Genomic DNA, 21,750 nt, shown 5'->3' with positions numbered 1-21,750 from the left:
CGCTAAATTATTGGAGGTCGCCGGAAGGACAAGCGCTCTCCTTCCTCAGGCTGAACCTCGTCGTTCTTCAGTGCATTTTCCTCAGCGTGCCTTTTCGGGATCTAGGATGGAGTCCATCCTTGTTCTCAGGAAGAAATTCTTCTTCGTTCAGCATTTGTCTCCTGTGAATCGCATGATTTTTCCTTGGAGCTCTTATCCAGGTCCTGATTTCTTCAGGACTATGCCGATATCTGCTTTTGCAACGGACGGGTTCATTTTCCTTTTCAGTTGGTAGCCTTCCCTTTCAGGCTCTCCACCACTCCTAGGGCCTCACAGACTCTACAGAAGCTGTGGTACACTTCCTGTGGATCAAGGGTCCACTCTACATCACTCTAAATTCCCTTTCTTTCGTCCACCTCAAACTTTTCCTTCGTGGTGCTCTCTCATCAGGCTACCTGACCACATCAATGGTACTCATCAGCTCCGGCTTGAAGTATAGAGGTCCTCTGGCCTCCAGGTCAGCGTCTGCTCGCGGAATCTGGTCGACAATAGTAGGGTTGTCGGCTCAGGAACGACTGCGTTCCTTTCAGTACGACGCACACTGCCCGGGCAGTGTGTGTCCTCCTGGCGGTACTCTTTGGGCCTTCTTCTGGCACCTCTGCAGTGCGATCATATGTCCTCTACAGGTCCATGAGGTTTTTCAGAGCCCATGCCTAGCTTCGGCAAGTACCGGTCGGGGTGAAAAGACCTCGCAGGTCACGAGGGTGACTTCCTCATTCCGATTGGAGTGTTTGCTGTTCCCTCCCCTTGGGGACTGCTTTGGGAAGTCCCATGGTTTCTGTGTCCCCCAATGAAGCGATAGAGAAAACAGGATTTTTAGTTGCTTACCGTAAAATCTGTTTCTCTGAGCCTTCATTGGGAGACACAGCACCCTCCCAAGTTGAACAGCACGGTTTACTGTATAATATTGTTACAGTATGGATTTGTGTTTTCTGTGGTTTTTATCTCGTTTATAGATTGCTTCTCCTACTGCTTTCTCACCTACTGAACATCCTACTTCCTGTCGGTGGGGTGTACACTGTGGAGGAGGAGCTAACTTTTTTCTGCATAGTGTCAGCTTCCTAGTGGCATAAGCATACACCCATGGTTTCTGTGTCCCCCAATGAAGGCTCAGAGAAACAGATTTTACCGTAAGCAACTAAAAATCCTGTTATTTCACTGTTGGAGAGGTATTACTAATGCATATTTCAGGCCCCTAGTAAAATATTTGCCAGTCGCCATGTTTTTCTGTTCCAAGCACTGCTCTGCTCTTATTCCGCTATTTTGTGACTGCAGCTCTGGTAGTCACAGCTAATGGTCACGAGCTCTCAATGTAAGTCTTAGGCTGCGTTCACACGTTCAGGTTTTTTCGCCGCGGTTTTTACAGCGAAAATGCAAAAAACAGCATCCCATGCAATCCTATGGGATTCCGCAATGCTGTGCTAATGCTGCGGATTTTCCCAAGGTGGAATCGCATCGCGGAAAAATCCGCAGCATGCTCATTAATTTGCGGAATTGCAGCAATTCCGCCCACAAGGAATGCATTGTTCTGCTTACTTTCCACATGTGGCTGTGCCCACCATGCGAAAAGTAAGCAGAACATTTGCGGATGGTACCCACGTTCCGGAGGAGAGGAGACTGTCCTCCGGACTGTGGGTACCATATCCCTGTAAAAAAAAAGAATTAAAATAAAAAATCGGGTTATATTCACCTTCCGATGTCCCGCGCAGCGTCCCCAGGCTTCATCGATACACGCGGCAGCTCCCGTTCCCAGTAATGCAATGCGATGACCTTTGCTGATGTTGCGTCTCGCGATAGTGAAACTGGTTCCATGGCAGAACCCACACGACCTACCGCGAATGTCTGGGGGTCCCTAGCCTGAGCGACCTATGTGTGCACCTTGGTATTCACTCTGGAAGCCATCAGGTCCACATCCGGAGCTTCCCACAGTTGACAAATCTGCTGAAAAACTTCGGGATGTAGAGACCACTCTCCGGATGCAAGACCCTACCGGCTGAGAGTCTGCCGCCCAATTTTCCATGCCCCGGAATGTGGACAGACGAAATCACTGAGTGGTTTGCTTCAGCCCACTGCGGGTGCCCCCTTGATGATTCATGTAAGCCACCGCTGTGGCGTTGTCCGATTGAATCCAGACGGGGCGGCCTGCTAGAAAGTGAAGAAACGTCTGCAGAGCAAACTGAATTGCTCGCATCTCCAATAAGTTGATCGGGAGGCGTGCCTCCTGTGGCGCCACCGTTCCTGGGCTGTGTGGTGGCGAAACACCGTCCCCCCACCGAGGAGACTGGCGTCGGTTGTTGTTACCAGCCAATGATCTGGAGGAAAAGGTTTCGCCTAGGCCAGAGAGGAACTGGTCGTCCACTGGCGTACTGCAGGGGGTGAAGGTGGAACTGGGCGACAGGTATCGCTTCCATTGCTGCCACCATTTCCCCTAGAATCCTCATCCCGGATCGGATGGTATGAGGGACTGGTTGGCGAAGTGTCCAGACTCCCTGCCGGAGAGCTAGCGCCTTTTCCTCAGAGATCCTCTGAGCTGGCACAAGGGATGACTTCTTTGCCTTGCCAACCATCCTAAGCGGGCAAGAGTATCTAGCGTGATGTTGACTTTTTCCTCGCATGACTGTATTGACGGGCCCTTGACCAAGAGGTCGTCCAGATAAGGCAAGACGACTATTCCTCGAGAATGCAGTGTGGCCATGACAACTGCCATAACCTTTGGGAACACTCTAGGGGCCATGGCTAGCCCGAAAGGTAGCGCTACGAACTGAAAATGTCGATCGCCGATGGTGAGGCGTAGAACCCTCTGATGAGGAGGAAAAAATGGGAATATGCAGATATGCGTCCTCGATGTCTATTGAGGCCAAGTATTCTCACTGCTCTATGGCCGATATGACTGAATGGAGAGACTCCATCCGGAAATGTCTGATCCTGATGAATTTGTTCAGAAGCTTCAGGTCCAAAACAGGCCTGACAGACCCGTCCTTTTCGGGAATTGCAAAAAGGTTGGAATAGAACCCCTGAGCTCTTTCGTGTTCCGGCACTGGAACAATTACTCCGTTGTGCTGGAGCGATTTGATGGCTCCCAATAGAGCCCTTGCCTGGGTATCCACCCTGGGAAGCCGGGAAGAAAAAACCGTCTTGGAGGATATCTGACAAATTCTATTCTGTAACCCGAGGCCACCAATTCCTTTCCCCATGCGTCATGAGCGACATTGACCCAAACGTAGAAAAAACAGAGTAGGCGGCCGCCCACCTTGCCGGTGTTGTCTGGTAAAGGCCTCGAGTCATTTGGCTGACGATCTTTGGGAACTGGATCCCCTCAATCTGGGCTGCTGAGTATGCATTCTCCCCAATGGGTTGGCTCTATATGAGCCTGTCGCTCCCTATCCTGGTTGGGGTGGCCTGAGGCGGCGGAATTGGCCGCTGTAGTCCTCCCAGGGTTGCGAAAGGCCCAAAAACGTGCCTGAAAATGGGTGACGAAAAAGTGTTTTGACCTTTTGTTGAGGGAGAAACCCGTTCTTTCCTCCTGTGGAGTCGGAGATAGGTTGATCCAACTTCTCCCAAAATAGGTGGCCGCACTGATAAGGCAGGGAAGTCAAGGAATTCTTAGAAGCAGAATCGGCTCACCATGTCCTTAACTATAGGGCTCTTCTGATAAAAATTGCATTAGCGGCAGCAAGTGCCGAGCAATTGTCCGCATCCCAAAACGCATTGATCACATAGTCTCCGGCCATCGCCATCGGACCTGCGACCTCCGAATCTCTGCAGGTAGATCCTGCTCCTGCACGACCTTGTTTAATGTTTCTGACCATGATATCATAGCCTTGACTACCCAAGTTGCTGCGAATGAGGGAGCGAGCGCTGACCCTGACACCTCATATACTGAGCGAGCTAAGCTCTCTATAATGCGATCCGTGGGATCCTTAATTGAGGAAACACTAGGGACGGATGGCAGGGTCTTAGTGGCTTAGCGCGAAACCGGAGGATCCCCAAAGGGGATTCCATCCATTTGTGCGATTTACCCTTTCCCGGTCATATTGCTGCCAGGCCTAATTTATATGAGGGTTGAGGGGAAGGGAGAAGGAGGAAAAATCACCTTTAATCGCCCGCAACATGCCTCTAGGGTCGGGGGTCACACTTACCCCGTCCTGTGTCCCCACGTGTTCCTGCCTCTGCACTGCCCAGCGTTCCTCCTCTCCCGGTTGTGGCCTACCCTATGATGAAGCTGGGGGCTCAATTTGTTCGGCGTCCGCCCTAGCCCGGGGGGCGGCGCCGAAAATGACGTCACACCGGGGGCGGGACTTCTGCCCGTGGCCTAGTCACGGCCGAAGCCGCGGGCTAAATTTTGCATGCCCGCTGGGGGGGTGGGGGGGGCGGCGCTGGCGGCCTTGCCTTTACCCCCTGCGATCCAATTCCTCGGAACGCTGCCGCAGGGCCCTCCCCAGCCCTCCATACCTGAAGGTTTAAGCTGTTTCGCTTACCGGATCTAGAACACCAGGTAGAGGGGATGGGGTTAATTTCTGGACGGTGCAGGCACCCTAGCTCCGTCTAACACCTTCAGGGGGTGAGGAGAGGGACCGTCCGCCGCCTTGCAGCACCGCCGTCTAGCGTTGGTGGAGCAGTGGGGGCCGCACGGACTAGTCTTGTGCCTATGTACAAGCCCATGGTTTCTATACCTAGGGGTGGACAGGGCTAAGTCCAGCATCATATCCCACGTCGCGGGAGAGGATACGGGGAGGGCCACTCGCACATGCTTGCCTGTTGTTGGTTTGGGGAAATCGGACCCTTTCAATATTATCCATTGCCCCTGTCTTATCTTCATAAAATAAAAAACAAAAATAGAAGTCTGGGGAAAAAAGCCCAGATATGTCCCTCGGTGCGGGAAAGGATACGTGGAAACGATACTCAACACTGCTCGCCCGTTGATGGTTTGGGGAGATCGGACCCTTTCAATAGGATCCGTCGCCCCTGTCTTATCTTCATGGAAAAAAGAAGTCTGGAGAAACCCAGACACGTGCGCCTCCAAAGACACCAAGCAAAAAACTGATTTCCGCCCGCAAAAGGGGCGAGGGTGTATACTGCGGAGGAGGAGCTAACCTCTTAGTGTCAGCCTCCAAGCGGCAGAAGCCACAGTATCTGTGTCCCCCACAGTATCTGTGTCCCCAAATGAGGCGAAGGAGAAAAATAAGTTTTATTATACTCACCTGGGGGGGCGGTCCGGTGCGGTCCGATCCGATGGGTGTCACAGGTCTGCTTGCTTTATCTCTCCCCGGAATCGCGCTCCTGTACAGATGTACTTATCTGTCCTGTTGAGGGCAGAGCAAAGTACTGCAGTGCGCAGGCGCCCTGAAAGGTCAGAGAGGCCCAGCGTCTGCGCATTGCAGTACTTTGCTCTGCCCTCAAGAGGGCAGATAAGTACGTCTGTGCAGGAGCGCGATGCTGGAGAGTGAAGAAGCAAGCAGAAGGTTGGCATCGCAAGAAGATGGGAGGCACCGAACCAATACCTGCGGCACCCATTGGACTCAACCGCAGCAGGCCGCCCCCCAGGGTGAGTATAATAATAAACGTATTTTCTTACTTTGAAGGTTGGAACGGGGGCTTATCTACAGCATTATAGAATGCTGTAGATAAGCCCTGAAAGGCAGTGGCCTTATCTTATATCTATCAAAACTGCTGACAGGTTCGCTTTAACTGCTTCCATCAGCAGCTTTTTTGATTAGTAGACTTGGGCCAGGTCATCATTGTGGCATCACACACAAGTGATGTCACACAAGGCCAACTAATCAAAAGAAGACGCATAGATAGATACCAAGAGGTTAAGAGGCGGTTCTCCTACTCCGGTACTATGGCCACCGACCGCTGTTATAGCAGACAGAATGGGACGTATAAATCAATTCGCACCAATGATTTTTAATGATCATTGCTTTCAACTTTTGTGAAATAATTGCTAATATTTTACATTCACTTTCTTACCCGACTAAGGTCGATAGGTTTATCTGTGTTGCCAGTCTGTATTAACAATTTGTAAGCTAGGACTGCATCATCAGAGCCGTTTCTGTAATTATTATAAGTAATTTTCCCAGCTTCCCATTCACTGTCAAAGGTATCTTGTAGACCTATAGGGGAAAAAAGAAAACTCAACAACTTGTCAAGTCATGCCTGTCAAAAAAGCTGTTAACATTACAGCATCATATCAATGAAAATAAAGTTTGCAGATAAGCTCCACATTTTACAAATTATATTTCATATGTTTTTGGTCCCACTCATCAAAAGGCCGAATATCTTACAATAATCAACACCAGTTGTTGAATAAGTTAAAAAAAAATTTCTAACATTATTTGCTAGGTAGCACATGAATTATTCAACAGAATAGAATAAAGAAGGGAAAGTAGAGTAATTCATTAAATAGATGTTATATAATAAAATGGATATATAGCTGGGAAATAAAAAAAGCTACTAATGTCAGAGAAGTCAGACTATTATACCTATGTACACGGAAAATACCTTCCTGAGTAAAGGAAGGCTTTGGGTATTAAAGGGAATCTGTCACCCTATTTTTCGCCTATCAGCGGCTATCACCGCCATCAGGGGCTTATCTACAGCATTCTGTTATGCTGTAAATAAGCCCCCGATGTAACCTGAAAGATAAGAAAAAAAGAGTTAGATTATACTCACCCTGGCGTTCGGTCCGGTTCGATGGGTGTCGCCGTCCCGTCCAGCGCCTCCCATCTTCTAACGGTGACGTCCTCTTCTTTGCCGCCTGTCGTGACGGGCAGAGCAGAGTCCTGCAGTGCGCAGGGAGAGGTCCGGCGCCTGCGCACTGCAGTATTCTGCTCTGCTCTCAACAGGGCAGAGCAGTGCGCCTGCGCAGGAGCCACGACAGGCAGCAAAGAAGAAGATGTCACCGTTAGAAGAAGGGAGGCGCCAGACCGCAACACCCATCAGACCAAGATCAGACCTCCCCGGTGAGTATAATATAACTCCTTTTTCTTATCTTTCAGGCTTATCCAGGGGTGGGATTCAAATTTTTAACAACATGTTCTGTTTTTGTGTGTAAAAAATAAAAAGAGGGGGAGTGCACTAAGGCGGTAAATGAGGGACACCAGCGTGTTTAACAAAGGTAATCCACTCACCTGATGTGGTTGTGAAGGGTCACAACCACCTAAGGAAGTTTTGGACGCTGCAGATCCCGGGATGCAAATAAAACAATAGAGAAGAGAAAAGCCGGGGTTTGTCTGCGCTAGACCACAAGGAACCAACCGAAGATGCAAGCAAACCTTTATTCACATTCAAGCCAACGCGTTTCATGGCCTCCTGGCCACTTCATCAGGGCAGCAATGTTTATGTGTAGGAAAACCACACCCATTTTTTAAGCCACACCCATTTACACACCTTTTCCTTAAACATATACAAGTAGGGGCGCAGTCAAACAGTTGAAAATAAATAAATTGGAATGAGATCAGAACAGTGCACATTCTGGCCAGCGGCTCTCATGAGGACGCGCGCAATCCAGCTGCGCACACTAATGATGTAACCGATGAAGTCCGTAACCATCCAGCTCTGCCAGGCTAGAAGGCATGGTTATGGTCGTTTAAAGGACGTCACTGTCACGTCCAGGTTTGTGTGTGGGCCGTGGGCAGAGTAGTCAGTACTGATGCAGCCAGCATGAGAGGAGACTGAGAGAAGTTAGTGGCACTACCCAGGGGTGGACACTAACAGCTTGGGGCCCTTGTACAAGAGATGTGTCTGGGCCCCCCTCCTTTTATGGCGTCAAAGCTACATGTGTGTGTATATATATATATATATATATATATATATATATATAATTCAAATTCAAAGAAGCTTTATTGGCAGGACTAAATACACATTAGTTTTGCCAAAGCAAGTGTACAAATGGGAATAGGGATAGGGACTGTAGGGATGTTGGGTAGGGGCTGCAGGAAAGGTGGATGGGGGCAGATCCAGGATGGGGCAAAAGAAGTCCATGGCATAGGGAAGGTGGATGGGAGGGATGGGGCAGATCCAGTGTGGGGGCCATAGAAGTCCATGGCATATCATAGTTCTCTTTCTCGCAGTCTATGACATTCGCTCACATATTGCGCTGCTATCTCCACTGCTCTCTCTTCTTCCCCCAACAGGATATGTTTTCTCTTCCTCCTTCATGGTGATGAAATCCGGGAAGAGATGTGAGAGTCTCCTGAAGTGAGTGTCCCTCACTGCTGAGTATTTGGGGCAGTGTAGCTGGAAGTGGGTCTCATCCTCCAGGGCCTCCTGGTCACAGTGTTGGCACAGTCTTCCCTCCCTGGGCTTGTAGCTCTGCCTGTGTCGGCCGGATTCGATGGCCAGACTGTGGGCACTGAGTCTATACCAACTCAGGATCTTGCGGTTTCTGGGGTCCGGGAGTTTCTCCAGGTATGGGGCCAGTCTGTAGTCTCTCTGTAGACTCCGGTACATGGTCAGTTTCTGTGAGCTGATGATGTCATTCTTCCACTCACTTACGTACCTCTCCTGGCCTTCATCTACCATCTTCCTGATTCTGGCTTTTGTCAGGTTGTTGTGATTGGTGTTCTGGTCAGGTTGGGTTTGGGTGGGCTGTTCTGAGGAACCTGGTTTTTCTATTTCACCTACATGTGTCAGGGCTTTATGGTGATGGGAGCTTGGATTGCTCCTACGTAGGTGGGCCCGGAATGACAGTGCCCTCTTTAGAACCGTTAGGTGTAGAGGGAATCTGCCCAGCTCGGCCCGGCAAGCACTGTTGGAGGTGCTCCGATGGACTTGGAGAAGGTGCTTGCAGAATTTCAGGTGGAATATTTCTGTTGGACTGGAATCCCACCTTGACCAGTCTGGGTAGGTGTGAGGACCCCAGACTTCGCTGCCATACAGGAGGATTGGGGCGATGATAGAGTCGAAGATTTTTAACCAGATCCTCACTGGTGGCTTCAGATGGTAGAGTTTCCTTCAGATGGCATAGAAGGTTTTGCATGCTTTGTCTTTCAGGGTCTCTATGGCTTGTTTGAAGCTCCCTGACCGGTGAATCTCTAGGCCCAGGTAGGTATATTTGTCCGTTCCTGTAAGGGCGCAGTTGTTGAGGACAAATGAAGGGTGCTGGTCTGATTTTCTCTTTCTCTTCTGGAACACCATGATGTTGGTTTTCTTTAGGTTGACCGGTAGTGCCCAGGTGGAGCTGAATTTCTCTAAGATTTTCAGGTTGTCTTGGAGGCCTTTCTCGGTTGGTGACAGAAGCAGCAGGTCATCTGCATACAGCAGGAATTTCACATGCGCATTGTGGAGGGTGAGACCTGGTGCTGTGGAAGATTCCAGAGCGGTAGCCAGCTAGCTGAAGAGCCCGGCACTGCCCGGGCATAGTAACTAACTGTGGTTAGTTATAGCAAATTATAATTATCCTCCATCCCATAGTCCCGTGCACATATACCCATCATACATATCCACGATCCCATAGGCCCGTGCCCATATACCCATCATGCATATCATCCATCCCATAGTCGCGTGCCCATATACCCATCACACATCCTCCATCTCATAGTCCCATACCCATATACCCATCACACATCCGCCATCCCATAGTCCCATGCCCATATACCCATCATACTTATTCGCCATCCCATAGTCGAGTGCCCATATACCCATCATACATAGCTGCCATCCCATAGTCCCATGCCCATATACCCGTTATACATATCCTCCATCCCATAGTCCAGTGCCCATATACCCATCACGCATCCTCCATCCCATAGTCCCGTGCCCATATACCCGTCATACATATCCACCATCCCATAGTCCAGTGCCCATATACCCATCACACATCCTCCATCCCATAGTCAAACATTATGACATCATAATGAGCGGCGGGGCTTGCAACCTATGATGACATCAGCGTCGCCATGGCAACCATTATGACATCATAATGAGGGGCGGGGCTTGATACACACACACTTTTTCCCCATTATGTAGATAGGGGCAAAATTGTTTGGTGAATTGGAACGCGCGGGGTTAAAATTTCGCCTCACAACATAGCCTAGGACACTCTCGTGGTCCAGACGTGTGACTGTGTCAAATTTTGTGGCTGTAGCTGCGACGGTGCGGATGCCAATCCCAGACATACACACCTACACACTTTGAGCTTTATATATTAGATATACATACATATATATTATAAAGCCACACACACACATACATGTATATATATTACATAGTCTCCTTTATTACGTACAGTATATTGCTGTCCGTTACACAGTGCCCTCTCTTCTTATGTACAGTACCGTCCCTTACATATTGAATTAGCCCTGTTTTTGATTACATACAGTCCTGTCTTGTTTGCTATATAATTCAATGATGGCTGATGGAGAATGGGAAAGCTTCCTTTCTAATGGAGGAGCTGATGGACTGGTAGTTTGGTCACCAGCTCCTCCATCAGCAGTCATTTTATATCTAAAAAGAGAGGGGACTATGTAATAAAAGAGGGCGCTGTGAATAACAAAATTAACAAGAGCACCATATATAACTAGAGAGGATGGTACGTAATTAAGGGACGGTGTTATACATAATAAAAGAGGAAACTATGTAAATAAGGATGGTGTTATACAGAATTAGTGAGTATACTATATACTAAGGGACTGTGTTATACATAATAAGTGAGTACACTATATGCTAAGGGACTGTGTTAGACATAATAAGCAATAATGTCTTCCTCCACCTCCCCCTGTTCCTAAGGCCATTATAAGTCCCCCTTCCTCCCATCCCAATTCCCCACACCCCTCATTGTCCTCTTCCCCTTGCATCCCATTATTGTCCTCTCCCCCACCCCATCATTGCCCTCTTCACCACCTCCATGATTTTCTTCTCCCCCACCACTATCTTTGCTTTCTCCCCCACCACTTCCATCATTGCCCATTCCACCACCTCCATCATTTTCTCCTCCTCCACCACCCCCATTATTGCCCTTTCCACCACCACCATTATTGCATTCTCCCCCACCACCCCATCATCATTTCGTTTTCCCCCACCACCCCATCAATGCCCTCTCCATCACCCCTATCATTGCCTTCTCCCCATCACCCCCATCATTTCCCACTCCATCACCCCATCACTGCCTTCTCCCCATCACTCCCATCATTACCTTCTCCCCATCACTCCCATCATTGCCTTCTCACCATCACTCTCATCATTGCCTTCTCCCCATCACCCCCATCATGGTCTTCACCCCATCATGGCCTTCTCCTCATCATCCCCATTATTGCCTTCTCCACATCACTCCGATCATTGCCTTCTCCATCACCCCATCATGGCCTTCTCCATCACTGCCTTCTCCCCATCACCCCATCATGGCCTCCTCCCCATCATCCCCATTATTGCCTTCTCCACATCACTCCGATCATTGCCTTCTCCATCACCCCATCATGGCCTTCTCCATCACTGCCTTCTTCCCATCACCCCATCATGGCCTTCTCCATCACTGCCTTCTTCCCATCACCACCATCATGGCCTTCTCCCATCACCCCATCATGGCCTTCTCCCATCACCCCATCATGGCCTTCTCTCCCAAACACCCCCCCATCATGGCCTTCTTTCCCCATCACAGCAACCTCCAAATCATATCATTGCCTTCTCCTCCGGGGCCAGGCTCCACCTACACACACAGACATACACACATACATACATATACACACACACACACAGCACACACACAGCACCTCTCACCTGTCCGCAGCATCGTCCGCGCTTCCTCGCTCTGACACAGCAGCGGCCGCTGAATGATGACATCATTCAGCAGCGCTCCTCTCTGTGTCAGAGACAGGAAGCGCAGGCAGCGGGCAGGAAGGACCCTTGCAGCAGAGCTACTTGGATCGCTCCCTGCCCGACGCACATGAGGGCAACCTGGCCAGGGGCTCCCGGAGCCTCGGGCCCGGAGAAACCGGCCAGATTGCCCTCATCATTAGCCGCCCTGCAGGGCCCCCCATGGCAGTTCCAGATCATGGCTCTGAATCTCCCCGGTTCAGTGAACCGGCTGTTTTTTTAACAAGCAGTTCCATCAAACCGGGGAGAACCGGCTGAATCCCTTGGGCTTATCTACAGCATTACAGAATGCTGTAGATAAGCCCCTGATGTCGGTGCCGGCAGCTGATAGGCAAAAAATAGGGTGACAGATTCCCTTTAACTAAAAATTAGAGGATGCAAACCATTTATAATACAAGGATGGCTTTGAGTCCTTCAGAGCAGTATTTAATATACAATCTGGCTTATAGTGGGGTTCCTTGCTCCATGACGCCCACAGGCGTTAATAGAGCATACTGACAGGGATTGTCTTCATGAAACATCCCCTTTAAAGTAGTGATCTCAAGCAAAACAAAGGAATTGGCATATATTAGTAAATCAGAAGTTGAAGTAAGAAGAGTAGACAAGATTTGGTAATCACACTTCTCACATAGAGATACTGACATTCACATTTTTAGCCAGGGTGGCCATTTTTGCTGTGGCAACAGATAATGCAGACCTATTAGGCCTCTTTCACACATCAGGTTTTCGCCGTCAGGCGCGATCCGGCGCTTTTGACAGAAACCGGATCCGGCGAAATGCAATGCCGGATCCGGTTTCCCCCCCATTGACTTGCATTTGCGCCGGATCGCGCCGGATGGCCATGCGTTTCATCCGGTTTTCGCCGGATCCGGCAATGTGTCGCGATCCGGCGTCTGGAAAAAACGGCTACTGTAACGTTTTTTGTCTCCGGCGAAAAAGCCGGACACGCCGGATCCGGCGCGTCCGGCTTTTTCACACAATGAAAGCCTATGAGCGCCGCAATGCGCCGGATCCGGTTTTTTGGTCTGAGCATGCTCAGTAGCTCTGCCCACAAGACATATATAAAAGCAAGACAGTGGGACCCACAGCCACACCCAACATGCCACCCAAGAAAGCAACCAAGCGAAGCAGGAGAAGGCAGGAGACCACTGCAGCACCATCAGCACCACCACCACCCCAAATGGAGCAGCAAATGGAACATGCTGAGGAGGGGAGGCCAGCAGCAGATGAGAGACGGTAATTATCAAATCCCCCATTCCTCCAAACTAGGGCTATTGAATATCAAGATATTCATTGGCCCTTTGTTTCTCTTTATTCAACAGCCGCCCAATAGATGCAGCAGCAGCAGCAGCAGCAATGGCAGCAGCTGGAACACCACCCACAGGCATGGAGTGTGGCCACCAGGAAGACAGCACATCATCTTCTGGGAGCCCTCCCTCGCATCGTCAGCGTTTGACGGTAAGTTTTTATTTCCAAAATCCATCTTCTCTGTAATATATGTCTATTCATTGCCTTTTATTTCAAAACAGGATTCACAAGATGAAGAGGAGCTCCCAGAAGAAGAAGGAAGGGGTGGACAGACACCTGGAGTGGGCTCACAATTGGTAAGTTTTTTGCATCAAACGCAGAAACACAACATCACACTACACACAACACATAGAAAACAATGTTCTGCAGACCACACACAGCAAACAAATGCCTACATCCAAAGACATAACATTTTTTGTTTTCTTCTCTAGTCTTCCCAATCTGGTGCTCGGCCAAGAGGTCCTCGCAGTGCCTCCCAGGGTCGTCGGCGACAGCAACGCGGCGGTCACCAGCGTGTAAGTATAAATATTTTTGCTTTGTTTTTTTGCACTTTTTATTTCATTTCTTATGTGGAGGCTAATTATGTTATTTTTGTCTTTTTCTTTAACAGCCTTCACAGCGTGCTCCCGACTCTGACGGTGAGGATGGAGGACTCGATGTGGACCACCTCATCGATCTCGTCAGAGAAAGGGAGCCGCTCTGGAATATGGCTGACCGCCGCCACGCTGACCTTATCGTTACCCGACGACTCTGGGAGGAAATCTGTTCGCTCCTTGTGGGCCGCTGGGAGGACCTCGATGTTCGGGCCCAGATTACAGAGCGTAAGTATATACAGTACCGGTTGCTTGTTGTAAACCAGTGTTTCCCGAACTCCAGTCCTCGTGGTCCCCACGGATCATGTGTTCAGGATTTCTATTTACTATGGAAATCCTGGAAACATGACCCCTGGGGACCATGAGGACTGGAGTTTGGGAAACACTGATGTTGTATACTAACCACTCCTTTCTCGTTTCAGGGAACAGAATTGTGAATCGGTGGCGGTCTGTGAGGGATCGTTTCAAGAAGGAGTTCAATAAAGAGATGCGGGCCCCGAGTGGATCTGGAGGACGCAGGAGCAAGTACAAGTACGCAGAAGCCCTGTCGTTCCTCCGGGAAACAATGGTCACCAGAAGGTAAATATTACACACCACATGTGAAAAAAAATGTTAGATGTAAATTTTTTTTTCAGCCAGGGCCATACCATGTCAGTATTTTAATTGTTTTTTTTTCTCTTTATTCCACAGCACGGTGAGCAGCACTCGGGAGCCTGCACGATTGGACCCTTCTGAGGCGATCCATGAGGAGACCGGCACCGAGGGACACTTCGACCGCCCCGGTACATCTGCACCTTCCCAGCCTTCCCACACATTCGACCCATCTGTCCCATCCACCAGCACAGGAGCATCGTGGCCGCCTACATTACATGAAGCTGCTGGTGAGGAGATCGCTTTCCCTTTACCCCACCCTTCTGCCCCTGCCACCTCTAGTACACCTGCGGGTACTGGGCGGCAGCGGCAGAGGGGTCAGGAAAAGACTTATGCGCCAGAGTTCTTGCATCTGAATGCATCTTTCCAGAACTGTCTAAAAGTCTTGTCAGAGCAAATCTCCGCAGGCTATCAGCAGATCAACTCCAGCATTCTGGAGGTGAAGACACTTCTGCAAACCATGCATTCAGAAGCAAGATCTTCGCCAAACCACACCTTTTTCAGGTCTGTTGTGGAGCGCATGGAAACGCTCTCTCCTGCCCAGCAGATGCATGTAATGCATTCATGCTACGCTGCTCTCCAGCAAGTTACCTCCCAACCTCCTCCTCCCACCACAGTAGTTCCTCCACCTGCACCCCCTCCAGCCACATTCCATCCTCCCCCTCCTAATACATCTACACCCCCTCCAGCCACTTTCCATCCTCCCCCTCCTATTACATCTACACCCCCTCCAGCCACTTTCCATCCTCCCCCTCCTATTACATACCATCCACCTCCCCAGCACCATCCACCTCCCCAGCACCATCCACCTCCCCAGCACCAGCAACCTCCCCAGCACCAGCAACCTCCCCAGTACCAGCAACCTCCCCAGTACCAGCAACCTCCCCAGTACCTGCAAACTCCCCAGTACCAGCAACCTCCCCAGTACCAGACATCTCCCCACTTCCAGCAACCTGCCCCGTACCAGACATCTCCCCACTTCCAGCAACCTGCCCCGTACCAAACTCCTTCCCCATACAACTTGCCATCAACATCATCTGCTCCTACAGTCCCTGCCCAACCCTCCACTCCACCACCCACCACCTCTTCTGCTTCCCACATGTCCACCCATTCTGTAGTTTTTTCCACACCTTCACCTCTAACTGTTCCTTCCCCACCACGATCCCAGTCCTCTCTCCACACTCCCATTGTCGAAGTGTCCCGCAGCCCCTCCAGCAGTATTTCCACCACACACTACACAGATTTATAATGTGTGTATTTAAATAAAAATGACCAGTTTTATGGTTTCAAAGCTAAACAAGTTTATTAAAATTTTAAAAAAGTTTACTAAAAAAAACATTTTTCAATAAAAGTTAAATTATTTTACACTGGTTGTCTGTCATTTCTTTCTGCGGCGAAAAAGGTTAAATACAGGGTATTTAAAAGGTGAAATGGTATTCAAAACTAGGTATATAACTGTGGGTAAATTTTAGCTTTTTGCCACAGTTGTGTTCCTGGTTGTGTTTGAAGCAAAGTATTTCACCTAAAAAGTTGTGTTTATTGTTGGTGATTTCCTAACAATGTACACAACTTTTGTTAAAAGGTGAAATACTTTGCATAAAACACAACCAGGTACACACCTGTGGCCTAAAGCTAAAAATAGAGACCATGACAAGATAGCCAACTTTGGTTGGCAAAGGTATATACTGTTGGTACAGAAGGTACACAAGTTTGGTTAGGGCACAAATCTTTCACACTCTGTCATCCTGCCAGTGTACTCTGCCTTGAGGTAACAAAATATAGTGCAAAATTGTCCCTCATTACTGAAACCGTCACAGAACTTCTAGTGGTAATGTCATGGTAATCTTGCAAGGTGGTTTCTTCAGAGGTGTCCTCAATGGAAATGGGTTCCTTGCAGATAACAAAATTGTGGGGTACCACGCACGCTTTGATCGCCTCGTCCACAGTTTCTGTCTTGAGGTTGATCGCAGTCAATAGGACCCGCCATTTGGCTGTCAGAATACCAAAGGTACATTCAACCATTCTTCTTGCTCTTGTGAGGCGGTAATTAAAAATGCGTTTTGGTCTTGTCAATCCTCTGCTAGAGTACGGTTTCAAAAGGTGTTCTGACAGCTGGAAGGCTTCATCCCCTACACAGACAAATGGCATAGGTGGACCAGATGTTTGCGGCAGCGGTCTAGGTGGTGGGAACTGGAAGGTGTTTCCATACAGTTTACGCCCCATGGCAGACAGTTTGAAAACTTGAGAGTCATTGGAGCGGCCATAGGCCCCAATATCAACCGCAATAAATTTGTATTCCGCGTCAGCGATGGCCATGAGGACAATTGAAAAATATTTCTTGTAATTGAAATATTCCGATCCCGATCCAGCTGGCTTTACAATGCGGATATGTTTCCCGTCCACAGCGCCCAAGCAGTTGGGAAACTGACATATCTGTTGAAACTTGTCAGCAATTTCAATCCACCTCTCTGTTGTGGGCTCTGGTAAAAACTCTTCAGCTAAGGAGTCCCACAGTGCACGGCATGTGTACTTCACTATTCCAGATATGGTGGAAATCCCGAGTCTGTACTGGAAATGCAGTGACGAAAGGGATTCTCCAGTTGCAAGAAATCTGTGGGGAATTAAAAAACAATAAATTAGTTTTAAATCACAGCATTACATACCAAAACTGACCTATAACACTTGGAGATACAAACTACCACCAACAAGATTGCAGTGAAAGTGTGCTCTGATGCGAGCATAGCCAATAAATGTGGCTTACCTTAAAGTCACCATCAGACGCTCTGCGGGTGAAACAGAGAAGCGGCAATAGGTGTCCGCTTTTCTTATGAGGTGTGCAATGCGCTCCACCAAGTAATCAAAATTCTCCATTTTCATCCTAACATATCCAAAAAATTTATCCGGGTTTCGTCGAAGGTCCATGCAGAGTGTAGAATAGACCCCACGCGTCATTTTCTTGGCTGTGATGGGGTGGATCCACAAACGTCGTCTACGATGCCTGATGCGCCGCTGTCTCGCTCTCTCCTTCTCCAGAACAATCACCCTCAAACGATTCGCCTCCGCTATAAAATCCGCCAAATTCTTCAAAATATTTCCAATGACAACATCCATCTTCGCCAGTAACTTGCTCTTCTCTCCAACCTGCACTTTCTCCTCTACAACCTGTCAAAGAAGGGCTGTAGGAACATGCTATATATAGTTTTCCAGTAGCCAATCCCGTTCGGAAGGCCACAAGGGTCAATTTTAAAAACCGGATCCGGCGTAATCCGTCGAAAAACGGATAGAAAAACGGATGAACCGGATGAGACGGATCCGGTTTTGTCTGTCAAGAAAAAGACGGATCCGGCAGAAAACCGGATCCGTCACATCCGGTTTTACGAAACATTTGCCGGATCCGGCGTTCCGGCACGACGCCGGATCGCGCCTGACGCCGAAAACCTGATGTGTGAAAGTAGCCTTAGTTGTAATTTTTTAAAAAGTTGCTTTAATGAACAGTACAGTGCTCATTAATGGTGTTGTCTGGCCACTTATTAAAAATATGCACAGAATGGTGCAAAATAATAGGATTAATACTCAAATCCACACTACTGAATCTGATACCCCGTTGGTTAAGTTCTGACCTTTCTGGCTCTCCACGTCTTCATCTCTACACTTCCTGCTTCATCTAGAGCAGTGTTTCCCAAACTACAGTCCTCACCACCACTAACAGATCATGTTTTCATTATTTGCTTAGTATTGCACATCTGATTGAATTATTATCAAGGCATCAGAAATTGCCACAGGTTCTCTCACCTGTGCAATACTAAGGAAATCCTGAAAACATGACCTGTTTGGCGCTGTGAGCACCGATCTAGACAGACATGTGAACATGCAACCAATCACTGGCCACAGCTGTAATCAATAAGTTACCGCTATAGCCATGTCTGTCCACATGTAGTGTACACAAGAGAAAAATAAGGGTCCAGAAAACCCATTTTTTGTTTAATTAATATTTAATTAGCCATTTCGGTCTAGAGTTAGACTGCGTACTGTGAACCTTTATTTTAATCCTAGTTGAGTAGGTAGGAAAAAAAATGGAAAATCCTTATTTACTGATAAGTGTTGATATTATTCACGTTTTGTTATTATTTATTTTCCTTCCTTATATAGCACCATAAATTTCTACAGCACTTTACAGGTATCATCACTGTCCCCACTGGGACTCACAATCTAGATTCCCTATAAGTATTTCTTTGGCGTGTGGGAGGAAACCAGAGAACCTGCAGGAAACATAGGGAGGCCATACAAACCCTTGCAGATGTTGTCCTTGGTGGGATTTAAACCCAGGTCTCCAGTGCTGCAAGGCTACAGTGCTAACCACTGAGTCACTGTGCTGCCTATTTTTCAGATGAGCAGCAAAACAGAACAATAGTCTTTGCACCCCAAATGCTCTAAAATACATAAAATAACAAAGAAAGCAGGTACTCACTCTCCCTGTGTCTAGCACGAGTTATCTCCCACTGTTTAGGTCTGTGTGCTTTGGATGCAGCAGAGATATTACATTGACATCACGCATCACTGCTGCAGCCAATCACTGGGCTCAAGAGCTTGTGCCATCTACCTCAGCACAGGCACAGGCTATGAGCTTAGCAACTGGATACAGACGTGATGCATGCTGTGGACATGACGTTACTGCTAGAGATGACTAGATCGCTTTGCGCAACCCTGGTCCACATTCCAGTTCAATGCTATCTGGCAGTGGACAGGATCTCTGACTTGTCTTTGCTGTGGTAGTGCGTTGTCACCTGTGTGCCGCATTGTGTACAGATGACGTCACACCAGGCCAGGCAAATCAAATGCCCCACCAAGGAACCCGGAAGGTTAGGAAATTCACACAGCTCCTGTCCATAACCAGAGAGCACTGGCACTGACCTGGATCGGGGTTGCGTAAAGAGATCCACTCATCTCTAGTCACTACTGCAGTCAAGACCCAAGCATGGGCGGGGTCCAGCGCTGGACCTGAGGAGGGAGAGTACCTGCTCTATTTGCAATTTGTAAATTGGAAAACCCCTTTAATCCAACAATATCTGTATGGAGTTTAGATGGGTCTTCTACCAGTATCCCAAAGCTTGCCAGTTGATTAACAGCCTTCTTCCAAAAATCTGCCAAAGTGAATTTGTGTACAACTGATATTTTAAATACCAAAAGTTCACAGGGAATAGTCTTTATGGTCTATTAAAACACAGCAACTGGGGCCAGGCATGACTGGAAAAACAGGATTTTGGTTGCTCACCATAAAATCTGTTTCTCGGAGCCTTCATTGGGGGACACAGGAATCATGGGTGTATGCTTCTGCCACTAGGAGGCTGACACTATGCACATAAACACCCCACCGGCTGGCGTTCAATTACTCAGTTAGTGAGAAAGCAGTAGGAGAAGTAATAGAATAGAGATCAAACGGACAACTCAACTGTAACTATAATACAAAAAACAGAATTTGTGAACATGGGAGGGTGCTGTGTCCCCCAATGAAGACTCAGAGAAACAGATTTTACGGTAAGCAACCAAAATCCTGTTTTCTCCATCGCTTCATTGGGGGACACAGGAACCATGGGACGTCCCAAAGCAATCCCTGGGGAGGGAAAAAGCAAACTTCCATCAGGCCAGCAGACTCACCACCGCTGCCTGCAAGATCCTTCTTCCTAGGCTGGCGTCTGCTGAAGCGTAGGTGTGGACCCTGTAAAACTTTGCAAACGTGTGGACCGAAGACCAGGTTGCAGCCTTAAAAAGCTGCAGCGCGGAAGCCCTGTGGTGCACCGCCCAGGAAGTGCCCACTGCCCGGGTGGTGAACCTTAACCGCAGGAGGGGGCACTCTGTTCTAGACCCGGTAAGCCTCCAAGATTGCCGATTTAATCCAGTGAGCAATAGTTGCCTTGGAGGCCGGCAAGCCCTTTCATGCACCATCTGGGATGACGAAAAGGGAGTCCGTCTTCCGGAACGCATCCGTTCAAGCCAAATAGACCTTCGTCGCCCTGACCAGGTCTAACTTGTTCAAAGAGCGTTCCCGGGGAAGGATTGGAGCCGGACAAAATGAAGGTAGAACGATGTCTTCATTCAGGTGGAAAGTAGAAACCACCTTGGGTAGGAAGGAAGGCGGAGGCCGCAGTACCACCTTATCCTGGTGAACTACCAAGAAAGGGGGTCGACAAGAAAGGGCCGCCAATTCCGAGACGCGCCGGATGGAAGTAATGGCCACAAGAAAAGCCACTTTCCAGGAAAGAAAGGATAGAGAAACTTCCCTGAGAGGCTCAAAGGGGGGACTTTGTAAGGCCTCTAGGACAAGATTGAGATCCCAAGGGTCCACGGGAGCTCGATATGGCGGTGTTGCATGAGCTGCCCCCTGCAGAAAAGTTTTGACCTGCGGGCGGGAGGACAACGTCTTCTGGAAAAGAATCGAAAGTCCCGAAACTTGACCTTTTAGAGAGCTAAAGGCAAGAATAGCATCCAGACCCGCCTGGAGAAATGCCAGAACCGAAGGAAGCGAAAAGGACATAGGCGGAATCTGATTGGACTCGCACCAACCGAAATAGGCCTTCCATGTGTGATAGTATATCCTGGAAGACGATGGCTTCCTAGCCCGGATTATGGTGTGAACAACCCGATCTGACAAGCCTGACCCCTTCAGAACTGAGGTCTCAACGGCCACGCCGTCAAATTGAGCGACTTAGAATTGGGGTGGCAAATCGGACCCTGAGACAGCAGTTCTGGTCTGTCTGGAAGCCTCCAGGGAGCGTCCGCGAGGTTGACGATGTCCGCGAACCAAGACCTTCTGGGCCAATCGGGCGCGATTAGGATGACTGGCACCCCTTCTGCATTGATCTTCAACAGTTTGGGGAGAAGAGGAAGAGGAGGGAACTGATAGGGAAGCATGAACTGTGACCAAGGAATGGTGAGAGCATCGACGCCCACCGCGAGGAGATCGCGGGCCTTGGATACGAACCGTGTAGCCTCCCTGTTCAGACGGGATGCCCATAAGGTCCACATCTGGGGTCCCCCATCGAAGACAAATCTGATGGAAGACCTCCTGATGCAGGGACCATTCTCCTGCCGTGAGACCCTCGCGACTGAGAAAGTCGGCGGCCCCGTTATCCACGCCGGGAATATGTACCGCGGATATTGCTGGAACTGACCTCTCTGCCCAGTGAAGGATTTTGGACACATCGGCCAACGCCAAGGGACTCCGAGTCCCTCCCTGGTCGTTGACGTATGCCACCGCTGTGGCATTGTCCTTTGAATCCGAACTGGCCTTGAGCAGTTTGTCCCAATGAAGTAGGGACAGAAAAATTGCCCGTATCTCTAGGGCGTTGAT

General features: G+C 49.0%; 1 protein-coding gene across 3 annotated transcripts in view; it reads right to left on the bottom strand.

The window, feature by feature from the left end:
- Positions 1-21,750, bottom strand: part of PTCH1 (patched 1) — a 213,867-nt gene that overhangs the window by 66,100 nt on the left and 126,017 nt on the right. For all 3 annotated transcript variants that reach the window (XM_073545959.1, XM_073545958.1, XM_073545960.1), the window contains exon 16: positions 6,010-6,152. In XM_073545959.1, coding sequence (XP_073402060.1) covers positions 6,010-6,152 — 143 coding nt within the window. The remainder of the gene's footprint in view (positions 1-6,009; positions 6,153-21,750) is intronic.

Source organism: Dendrobates tinctorius, unplaced genomic scaffold, assembly GCF_039654945.1.
Source record: "Dendrobates tinctorius isolate UK_male_01 unplaced genomic scaffold, ASM3965494v1 ptg000144l, whole genome shotgun sequence".
NCBI classification, from domain to species: Eukaryota; Metazoa; Chordata; class Amphibia; order Anura; family Dendrobatidae; genus Dendrobates; species Dendrobates tinctorius.
This window is presented reverse-complemented; position numbering and strand designations above follow the sequence as displayed.